Genomic DNA, 12,211 nt, shown 5'->3' with positions numbered 1-12,211 from the left:
TCACCCAATTTTATTATGAAGCTCATGAAGACTTTTGGAAGTCACATCTTCTCTGGTTTTAAAAAAAAATCATATTTGGGGACATTTTTCAGGGCACCCGGGCATCTGTAACACAGTGTGCAGATGCTATTATAGTGAAGACATGAGAGAGAGAGAGAGAAAGAGAGAGGGAGGGAGAGGGGGAGGAAGGGAGGAAGCATGCATAGTCATTAGACTGCAGTAGTTACTATATCAGTCAAATCTGATTTTGATTCCTATTTGGGCTGCAGATAATGTCATTTCTTAAATAAACTGCTTCACTCAAAAGATCCTTCAAATATTAAGAAGTGTTGACATCTGAGGATAAAGTCTACTTCTTCTCCAAAACCTTTTCATAGTAAAGATCTATAAAAAATTGCCAGTTCGAATTCCCTGACAACTTTTTATTCACTGTTCATGAGCAGATGCTGCCCGAATACCTGGGGGGACACTTTCCAACTAGCTAGTCCAAATTCCAGGTAACCAGAAAGTTATGCACTGTTACTGTAAAATGGGTTGACTACTTATTTTTACCTAAATAAATAATTAGGGTAGAATACGTAGGAGAGAGAAGTTTCCAAAAGGTCAATAATATATCCAAAGGGACAACCTATTTCCAATGGGACAGTCATTGAACCACACTGGCTGTGTCCATTAGAGAAGAAAAATCAGCGCTTAACATATTGGCATGAAGGCCAAGTGCTCAATATGGCAAATTTTACATTTATATCCATGTTCACATTATTCATTAGATGGTCAGAGTGTACAAAGAAGTTACATGTGTAAACGCTGAGAGTCTCTCCATTTTTCAGACTTTCTAATAATATGTGGATATGTATGTGTATAGAGCAGCCTACAGCAAAGAAACTAGGCAAGAAGGGAGACAGCCCCAGCGGTGAGAGTAAAAAACACTGAACCTCATCTCATCTCAGCCCTGCCATGGTTTCTGCAGCTCTGCCAATTCCCTCCCAACACGACCTGATTCTGTGAAGTCTGATATGAAAGAAAATGCGCCGGAGGAAGTGGATGTGTATATGCTGAATGATGTTTCAGTTTTTTAATTTTTCCATTCCTTTCCACAGCCACTGCTATAATGAAAGGATTTATCATCTGATGAAGATAATGATGATGGTAATAATAATGGCAGACATGGTGGTGTAGCCAGTTAGGCTCTGGGTTGGGAAATGTTAAGGCCTACTCTCTGTAACACTAACTCAGACTAGTATCGACAATCACGATCATGATTCAGAGTGAGTACTTAACTCATGTTTCCACTCTTTTATTGGAAGGGGAACCAGGAGAGGTGATAATCACTAACTGGGGGTCCCCTGAACTACCAATCCTAGGGGTGATAAGTCTGGAAGGTATTAAGGATGAGGGACAGTCATAGCAACAGTATCCAAAGATGACACTGCCTATGGCTCTAAATACACAGAAAACACTGGTTACTTATTAAGCTCTTCTTTGGAAATGATGTAAACTCTCACAGCCATGCATTACAGATGCAAGAACACGCACAGTTCAGAACAGCACTATCTCGGTGTCAGATGACTCTGCTCATAGACCTGGCCCACTGAATGGAAAAGACAGAACCAAAAAACACCTCCACTTCCGGTAGACGGCTGAACAAGCAATCAAACGTGAATTGTAAATCTGGGTCTTTGATGGGTCTACCACTGGGCAGTGTGGTTTAAATTCCGTAACTACATTTGAAGCACCTATTATTTTTTGAAGCACTGTGCCGGTCATCCGCAGGGGTACAAAACTTAGCAATTCATGTATGGTACTCGCCATCAAGGAGTTACAACTTAAGACTGCACACCAAACAAATATACATAGCTTATTCTGCCTTGTTATTCAGATATCAGTCAAAACGAAAGGAGAATGACCGACAAAAATTCAAAGTGTAATTCTTCGGGGAGGAGACAGGGAGAAATCAGTAAGGCTGCATTGAAAAGGACACGGCATTTGAGATGAGTCTTGAAGGACGTGTTCGATGTTGAGCATTCAACAATGTTCAGTGGGTAATGCTGGGGCAGGAAGTTCATTCTAAGAAGGAGGTACAACATGAGATAGGTGTAGGGACTAGGGAACAATTCAGTTTAGCAGGTCAAGGTGTAGCCCTAGAAGAGCCATGAAAAGAAAATGTTGGGATACAGGCCTGTCACCATGGAAACCTTGATTATCAAGCTAAGAAAACAGTATTTTTAGTTCCATAAGTAATGGCAAGGATTTTGCATACAAAGAGAAGGACCTGACTCAGATCAGGTTTTAGTAAATTTATTTGGTTGTGAGCGGGGAGCGGCACTTAGTGCAAATAGGAGACAGCCATGATGGCCTGGGAAATAATATAATCTTGAGTGTGATGCAATGGGAGTTGGAGGGGGGGAGCTGGACATAAAAGCTAGAAGAGAATCAGAAGAGAATGAGTATGGCTTGGTGACTGATTCCACGTGGACGGGGAGGAAAGAATCAAGGTAGGAAGTACCCTACAGAAGGAAACACTTTGCTTTATTTTATAACTGCAAGCCTCAGAAAATGATGTCACCATTATCAAAATTTGGACAAGAAATTATTCTTAGAAGAGAGGATATGTCTTTTCTGACATACTGATTTCGAGGCGCTGGTAAAACTTGCTCATAGGTCTGACCAACAGGGCATGGAAACGTCCATCTGGTAATGTGGAAAGGGGTTGGGCCAGAGCTACAGACTAAGGAGTCCTCTGCATCCAGGTAAGATGCATCAAAATCACAATCAGATTAGGGAGGGAGGAGACAGAGAGAAGAGAATGAAGAAAGAACTTTGTGCAAAGTTGCACAAAATGAGCAAAGGAAGAAATAAGGGTCAGAAAAGGAGATGTGAGAGAAGTAGGAGGAAAGAGAAGAATGCAGTGTCACAAAATGCAAGGGAGGAGACTTCGTTCAACAAATATCTGTTATTGAGCAAATATTGTATGTCAGGCTTCAGTCCAGATGCTGGGACACAGTGGTGGGCACAACACAACGGCTCTGCTCTCAGGGTTCACAGTCTTCTAAGGAGTGTGGATAAACAGCGTGAAGCATTGCAGTGAGTTCAGGACAATGTGAATGGAGAAAAGACCACGAGGACCTTTAAGCAATGAACAGTTGTGAAAAAGAAGTGAGTGATTTAATGCCCAAGGGTGAATAAATGTGTAGTGGCAGATGTAGTTACATAACTTTAAAATATTTTTAAGGATGGTAAAGGCCCATTGAACAAATTAAAAATTCATTTTCCCTCCTTACCTCCATTTCTCCTTCTCTCTCTCTCTCTCTCACACACACACACACACACACACAGACACACACACACTCTTTAATCTGCTTGAAAGTCCCTAAGAAGGGAGGTTATTAAGTAAGCAAGCACACTCTGCAATGATATATTGCAAAGCAATATTATCCATATGTCCTAGAAAACCAGAGAGGACAAGAAAAACAAATAAATGGACAAAAAAAGATTAAGAAGGACCATAAACTTTAAGCCCAGAAATAGACCTTCAAAAGATTCAGCTACTATCTGGTCTACGATTCCAAAGAAATCTTGCACACATGTTTTATATTGCATGGATCATTAATTTCCAAACCATCTATAGACTTATTTTATGAAACTCTGCATAAGCATTGGTCAGGAAAAAAAGAAGTGGAGCAAGGGGAAGAGGGTTGTTGAATTTTAACACTTCACCATATCATTTGATTAGAACCTTCTTACATTCAACAACACAGAGAAAACAGAATAATGCCTTGTGCCATAAAAAGCTTCTCCTTGGTTCAGAATAAATAGGCTTTTCACTACTACCCTTGTGGAATTACTACTCCGAGTTTGCCTTATCCTTAATAAACCCCAAACTTAAGCTGGAGCCATGATACATCCATCACACAATACAAAAATGAAGAGGATTATTCACCGTACTATTGTTGATTCCCAAACTCAGGGGCTTCCCAGGTGAAATTTGATACTGGGCCCCATACACAGAGGACAAAAAGAGACCAAAGAAAGAGGCGGACCACTCCAGATTGGCTGGTGGCAGGTTTACTAAGCAAGTGACCTTAAATACAAGGCTTGTCTTGGGCAAAGCAAGACGAGGAGATCTCCACACCTGCCCACCAGATTCTCAAAGGTTTACATAGAGGCTTTAACTAGGTTCAGTCACGTATACCACCCAGATGATCTCAACAAGTTACTCTCTCAAGGCTGTGTCCTTGAAAATGGCTTGGGCTGTGAGAAGAGCGGGCAGAACGTACATTCCAAGGACAGGGGACTGGGGGAGGGGCCTCTGATTACCCAGGTCCAGCTCTGGGTCAATTTGCGGGCCACGCCCACTCTACTACCTCCTCCAGCAACTGCTGAAACACCCACTTCCCCCCCCACTTTTAGCTGCAGACTACATCACATAACACCTGCCATCCCTACGTTACAGGGCACAAATTAAGGACACTGATGAACAATTTTATGGGGCTATTTCCTCTGACCTTCTTTCTGATTCTCTTTCAAGTACACCAGTGAATTGGCATCTCCCTCTCCACCAGTAGCAGGATTATGTTTGATTTTACAGCAGGGGAGCAAAATAATGGGAGTGGACAATGACATGAAAAATATATTTGGGGCAAGCTTTTGGGTTAATGTGGAAGCTGATGAGAGGGAGGGTAAAAGTGGGCAGTATGGTTCCAAAGAAAGCTTCTCTACTTGTATGAAGTCACTGACAAGCGTCCACTTTCTGTTCTGCGCAGTATTAAGTGTCAACTACAGTGACTTAGAAGTGGTATTAATCAGTTAGCATATTAAACGTATTACCTGTTGAAAAGAGTGAGGAATGAGCTTTTTTTAGTTATTTTATTTTCAACTTTTAGCAACGCAACACAACCCTGCTCCCATCTTTCCTGCATTTCCCTCCCTACTTTCACTTTAGTGTAGTTTTCACCTGTGTTTCTCAACAAACTGTTTTTCACAGTATTCTGGCTCTAGAGTCAGGTCATAAAACACACACACACACACACACACACACACACACACACACACACACACACTTCTCCAACTCCTGATTTCCCTCTCATCTTCATACATTCCTCTCAGTCTGATCCTCCAGTTAAATTTTGTTTAAATTTCAATTAAATCATTTTATAAACCTCCATCCAAGAGGCACATATTCAAGAGAAAAGCATCATGGTCACATAAGAAGTTATGCTAATGTCCCACTTATTTGAAAGGAAACAAGAGGTCAGGGACTACTGTTTTAAAACAAGAATTGAAACTAGAGTTGAAACCTTCAAAAATGACACTTTTCTCGTCCCAGGATTGTCCAGACTACCCTATATTTGAGCACAAATCACCAACGTACTAAAGCTTATGTTTGCTGAAAATAATATAGACTACATATCTGGGGATCATCCTCTAATATAAACTTGAAACAATTACACTAAGAACGAAAAAAAACGGTGCTTAAAAAAGGTGCTTCAAACATTTTTTTTCTTCTATAACAATTAACTCTAAAAACGTGTGAGTACAATTCAAGAAACAGGTGTCAAATCAATTCAAGCCAGAAAACACTTCCCTTTTGGTCCACCTGAGCCGAGACATAAATCAACATCTTTCTATTCTCCAAAGGAACAATGAACACATGTTGAGTCTAGAGATGGTACTGAAAGTTATTTTTAATACATCATACTCCCCAGATGTGATTTCATCTTTCTCATTTTATCCAGTAGAGATTATGGCCACCTATGGCACTGTGAATAGACCAGACGTGCTGATTCAATCCCCATCTGGCCAATTAAAGACTAGGCCCAGCCAAAAAGCTGTTATCGCTGAGCGGCCGGACGATGCAAGCCACCCAGTTGCCCGGACTTCTGATCCTACAACCCTCTCTATCTTTGAGTACCTACTATTGCCTTGTGCATGAGTAAGTCCCTGAAAGGATAGCTAGCTCCCTACCCTATTCTGAGTCAAAGGAACTGCAAAGACAGAGAGCCTATGAACTCAACAACTACTGAGCGCTCTACACTTAAACTGCCATTCTGAAAAATTCAGTCTCTTCAAGATTATGAGTATCGCTCATAAAATATATCCTAGACATACTTAGTTTGCAATGAGTGGCAGCTATTGTCACAAGGAAGACCTAAACTAAACATCATTACAAGTCAAATTTGGGGCTTCAAAGGTGACCATCATATTACTTTTTCCAGCCTACAAGGACATTTTCTTTAAAATTTCACATACTAAGAAGACTAGAGTCCTCCCAGTTACAATCACCTGAACTAATGGAGGGAAGGGAAGAAAGGGAATGTGTCCAAATCTCAATGTCCATAAATTAGGGTGATGGACTCAAGTTGAAGTGGCCCCATTTCCCTGGATATAAACAGGTAGAATGTGGAAATGCCTCTTTCGTTGCAACTTTACATCAAGTGCAAGTTTTTCATAGCCATGTGTGACTCCTCATCTTATATAATCTGGGAAATGTCCAGCTCTCAATCACTCTCAGCTTCCCTACAACACCCTTCATTCGATTTACGGCTCCTCTAAAAAACTATACACATTGAAGCTATCTAAAAACAAATCGATTCAACCGAAGAGGCTTTATTGGGTTGAGGGGGGTGGGAGATATCGTCCCGTATTTCGCTACGGATACCACTAAACTGATTAAAACGTGCCCTTTCCCTGCTTTCGCAGAATGCACAATACTCTGAAACCAAGCTCCTTGCACAGAGTGCCCAGTACCTTTCCAAGGCTGTACTATGTATAAATTATTTCCAAGGGTCACTGAGGACCATTTTCTCCGAACACACCAAACTGAAGCTGGCAAAAACAAGACATAAACGGTTCTGCTGAAGCATCTGACCTGGGAAACATTCCGCCTGTATATTACCAGGGGACCAAAACAGAGTTTTAATGAAGAAATGTTTGGGAGCATAAAGGCAACGTGGAGGGAGAGGATCAATACTATTTCAGCTCATTTATCCCCAGGTGTTAGGAGAAGGAAGTGTGTGGTCTAAAGTCACCTGGCAGATGCACCAACAACATGGGAAATTTTCAGAGAAGGCAAAAGTAGGCACAGGATCGCAGGAGACCCTGCCACCGGCGAGTTTCACACACACTTCAAACACCTCTTCTTCCCCGACCTGGACCTCGCATGCACCCCCTCTCCTTCGCACCCCCATTCCCGCCGCGGCCGCCTCCCCTTCCCAGTCCCACCCCGGTGACTGTTTCTCATGCAGCAGAGGCAACAAGCGTCCCCAGCCCGGGAAGGGGTTCCCGTCTGAGATTGCAAGGGAAGGAGGGTAGAAGCGGGCGCCCGCTCCAATGCTTATTGCATCCTACCGCCTGTGGAGCTCGCCTCCTCCAGCTGAGCCGAGATGCTTTCCACCCTCCTCACATTCATCTTTGGGGACGCGGGGTGCAGGAGCGGGACTCGGGAGTCAACCGGCCCAGGGGTGTCTGGCGATGGGTCTAGCACCAGAGCGCCCTCGCCGCTCAGCCCGGGGGCGTCCGCCGCGCTGGGAGAGAGAGAGGCGACGGCAGCGGCGGCGGCTGCGAAGCGCGCGGAGCGGCGTGCAGGTGCGGGCGGAGGCCGGAGGGGGGCGCCGGGGGCGCTGCGCGGAGCTGGGCGGCGGGGCCGCGCGGGCGGCGGGCTGGAAGCGGGAGCCGCCAACCGAGAGCCCGGGAGCGAGGCGCCCCTCCCCTCTCCCGCTCCGCGCGCCGCCTCTGCCACCTGCGGCCGAGTCACCGGATGGGGGAGGGGGTGCTGGCGCGGGGGTCTGGCCACCGAGTAGCCAGACCCTAAGGAGACCGGAGGCGACTCCGAGAGTTGCCAGCGGGTTGTGAGCGGCGCCTCCCGGACCCCTTCTTGGTGCGCGCAGCGCCGGCTCTGCAGAGGGGCTCGAGGGCACCGCGCCTTCGCAGAGTACGCGCTGCCGGATCCCCCAGGGGCTCCAAGTCAAGGCTAGAGCTCGCGATGTTGCTGCGCAAAGTTAGGCTGAATTCGAAGGACACCAGAAGGGAAGAGCAAGGAGATGCCTTCTCCAGAACCGGGCAGAGCGCCAGAAAGTCCTGGAACTCCTAGACTGGAAACTTTCCCAATTGAAGTTAGACCCAGTCATGCGACTTGGCTAGGTGTTGGGAAAGGCAAGGCGGGCTCTTCCCACCCAGGGGCGCGGGCAAGGCCGAGATGAGAATGGCACCTTGGAGAGAGGGAGTGGAGGAGACTGGGGAGGCGTTTCGGACAAGCATCCATAGGGAAGGTTTCACTTGAGGGCTCCCTGGCAGCTCTGCGGGGAGGTGGCGCTCACCGCCCCGGGGAGTTCATCACGCAGTGTCACTTGCCCTCTTAAGCAAACCAAGGCCAGGGATGTTTGGGAAGATAAAGACAAATCAATAAACCACTTGTAGCCACGGTTGCTACTGGAGAAAACCAAAATCAAAATGCTGATTTCTGTGTCCCCAAAAGTCAAGAGCATGAAGCAGCTTTTGAGAAGAAAGGTCAAGTTGACCAGTTCTCTGGGCTAACTGAAATAAAATTCCCTCCCTCTCTCAACTGGCCATGATTTGGGTGGAAGCCATTTATGATTGTTTTTTGCAAAATCACCGGCTCTTCCTGTGCAGCACCCACACCCACCCTTAGACAATTTCACCAGCTGAAATCGTGCCCCTTACTCCGAGACTGTCTCAACTGCCACGTTCTCGTCCTTCTTCCCACCCCCAACCCCTGGAGAGACATACTTGATCTCTTGCGATGCCTCTGACTTTCGTTTCAGTTCATGGTTAACGGGAGTGGTACTGACACCACCATTACCTGGGTTCAAGTCTACTGCTTACTAATTTTGTGACCTGGTGCAAATTATTTACATCAGTTGTAACAACGGGATAATAACAGCGCCTATTTTATTGGTCTTTTGTGAGGATTTAAGGGAATCGGTGGATGTAAAGGGCTTAGGGCAGTGCCTGGCACACGGGAATCTCTAATTCTTCGGAAACTCTTTCCAGAAACCACTCTCACAACTTTTACTCTACAGATGATCACTAACACCTGTCCAGCTCTAAATTCCATCATTTTCTATCAGATAGCTTCTAAAGCTGTGTTGATTTGGGTCCAGCAGACTGGGTCAGAATCCCAGTTCCAACTGATACTAGTGGTGTGTCCAAGGGCTAATAACCTCCCTTTCTCATCTCTAAAATGTAGAAAGTAAAGGTGTCTGCTTCCATGAACTGTTGGAAAGATTAAATGAAGCAACATCTGTGAAGTGTTTAGAAAGGTTCTTGGCACATGGGTAGAGTTCAGTAAGAGCTGCCACTATTATCACTATCCTGATACTTAGCTATCATCATTATCATCATCTTATTTTGTCATGATGAACTCAAAGGAGAAAAGGCGTCATCGCCTTTTCCACGACAAATATACCCAACCTTCCCTCACAGTGTGGGAAGTAATATACAACTCCACTTCCATCTGCAAAATACATAGAATACTTTGTTGGACCAACCTACTTTTCAAATTGTATCCAATGAGTATTTGTCTATTTTGATCCTACTAGGTGTTTATCCCTAGACTAGCTGTAAAGAAGGCAACACAATCCGGTAAAGTAGACACTGTGCTCAAGAACTTTGCAATAAATTGTTCCCAGAATACTTGTTTGGGATCTTGGGTACCATGGAATTAATTTCTTCTTTATACAGAATTCTTTCTCTTCATGTGGATCCTGTCATTGCCAAATATCACAGGGAAAATCATCTTTTTGTTGCCACCTTTACTGTCATTTCTGGTATTTGGGACTGAAGGGCCAGGGTGACTCTGCCCTGCTTACAGCATCTTATTGGCGCTTCAGATGTCGCAACGGTTATAGAAAAGAGCTTCATATGCCACAGCATGTTGTGCCAGCCCACTGCTCCTCCTTAAAAGCTGTAGCAATCCCAGCCCCCCTCCCCCGCTTCATTCCCCCAAGATAAGCACAAAGATTCCCACAACTTCTTTGACTAACCTTAGATGATTCATTGCGTAACATGGATACACACTGTCCCCTCAAGGAGCCACATGAAATGGTTCAGACATAGTAAAATGGGTGCAGATATAGTAAACTCACCACATGCCAGCCTTGAATCCCAGATTTCCTGAATCTTTACAAAACACTAAGAGGAAAGCACTGTTGTCATCCCTATTTAACTAGCGAAGACATTACAACTCAGGTGAACTGATTTGCCAATTTTTCACCAGTACTAATCAATATTTCTAGGATTTGAACCCACCAGTCTGACTTAAGAAGCCTCAAACTTAATTACCACAGTGGACTACTACCCTGGTCTAGGATTTAGAAATTGTGGATTCTGACATTTCCCAGCTCTGTGTCCTTCAGAAAGTCACTGATTGTTTCTACGCTTCTGTTCCTCATCTGTTAAAAGAGGAATTTCTGCGTTGCAAGGTCGTTGTCAGGATTAAGTCAGGTAATGAAAGTGAAAGCTATATATAAACCTTGGAGTGTTGTAGAAGCATCCAGGATTGCTTTTATTATTGTCCTGATCTTTTATTGCCTAGTCTTTTCTGAAAGCCCCTCACATTTCAGCACAATTCTCCCTTGCTCATCAGGACTTAATAACAATAATGGAAAAACTTCTAGTATTTAATCTTTTTGAGTGCTTACTATGATGACCCGGGTTAAAAACTCTACATCAGTATATCACTTAACACTCAGATATCACTTAACACTCAGAAGAATCACTTTATAGAGTTATTTTTACTCTGATTTTAAAATGAGACTGAGATTCAGAGAGGGTAAGTAGTCCGAGATCAGTCAGCTCTGAAGAGCTACAGCTGAGATTTGAACCCACATTTATCTGATTACAAAACTAGAGCTTTCAGTTTCTACTGATGGTTCTGAAACAGCAGCGTACATGAGAATCGCCAAAAGGGTAGGTTTGAAAACACCTGTGCTCCATCCCCCATGATGGATTCACTGAATTTGGGGTAAAGGTCTTGGAATCTAATTATTTTTTAATTAATAAATTTTATTTTTTTTAAAGCAGCTTTAGGTTTACAGAAAAATTGCTCAAAAAGTAGAGAGTTCCCATACACCTCCTCTCCTCCTGCCCAGTTTTCCCTATTATTAACATCTTGCATTAGTGCAGTACATTTGTTACAAATGAACCAATAATACGTCATTATTAACTAAAGTCCACAATTTAAGATAGAACTGGTAGCCTTATGAAAAGGAGGAGAAAGAGAGGTAGCTTGGAGGAAAGGCCACGTGAGGACAAAGCAACCGTCTGCAAGCCAGGAGGAGAACATTCCCCAGAAACCAAAACCTGCCCCAACCTTGATCTTGGATTTCCAGTCTCTAGAACTGTGAGAAAATGAATTCCTATTGTTCAAGCCACGCAGTCTATGGAATTTTGTTATGGCAGCCTGAGCAGACTAATACACACCTCAAGACCATACTTTGAGATATCACTACTCTACAGCAGAGGTAGGCACCTGTAGCATCTGGGAGCTTGTCAGAAATTCAGAATCTGGGGCCCCATTCCAGACCTCCTGAGGCAGTATTCTTACTTTAACAACATTATCAAGTGGTTCTAGGTATGCAGATGAAAGTGAGGCACTGCTCATCAAGACACTGATATGTGTACCGCCTCCTTGGAGGCACCCAGAGCTCAATGGACATGAGAAGGGGTTGGTGCTATAATCACAACCAATTTATAGCATTTTCCCCCAAGTGAGACGACCCTGTTTAATTTTCGTGGCAGTCCCTACTCAGATGGATATAATTGTTTATTGCCTCATTAGGTTTCAAGCAGCAAATACTCACAACCTTGATCATCTGACTACACTTGCAAATTGCTTTGTGACTCTTGATCTCTCTTGTGATTATAATAATCAGCAAAAATAATCTACTTTGAGATCCTCACATTAAAGGGAATATGAATATGCCACGACGAGACAAAAATGGGGTAAAAGTTTTAGAGCAGCAAGCTGAATTCTGACATTCCTGTAGGATTTCTATATTCGTAGCTGAAGTGGTCTTTAGAGCTCTGAAAGGTAGGTCAGATTTTATTATCCCCATTTTGCAGATGAAGAAACGAGGGCCCATGGAAAGTATGCGACTTACTCGCATTTTCACAAGGAGCATGGGGTACAGCCAGGACACAAACCTTCATCATCTGACATCTTTCAACACGTGTGCTATAAGCCTTGCCAAGT

General features: G+C 44.0%; 1 protein-coding gene across 2 annotated transcripts in view; it reads right to left on the bottom strand.

The window, feature by feature from the left end:
- The window catches only part of KCNIP4 (potassium voltage-gated channel interacting protein 4), a 1,210,069-nt gene extending 1,202,498 nt beyond the window's left edge, over positions 1-7,571 (bottom strand). Inside the window, exon 1 of one of the 2 annotated variants that reach the window (XM_027103251.1) lies at positions 7,348-7,571. In XM_027103251.1, the coding sequence (XP_026959052.1) occupies positions 7,348-7,408 (61 nt within the window). In that variant the 5' untranslated portion in view covers positions 7,409-7,571. The remainder of the gene's footprint in view (positions 1-7,347) is intronic. The other variant, XM_027103255.1, reaches the window with a different exon arrangement.
- Positions 7,572-12,211: the final 4,640 nt, after the last annotated feature.

Source organism: Aethalodelphis obliquidens, unplaced genomic scaffold (genome assembly GCF_003676395.1).
Source record: "Aethalodelphis obliquidens isolate GAN/ISIS:26980383/991018 unplaced genomic scaffold, ASM367639v1 scaffold6, whole genome shotgun sequence".
NCBI classification, from domain to species: Eukaryota; Metazoa; Chordata; class Mammalia; order Artiodactyla; family Delphinidae; genus Aethalodelphis; species Aethalodelphis obliquidens.
Note: the sequence above shows the minus strand (reverse complement) of the source record. Positions and strands in the feature narration are given on the sequence as shown.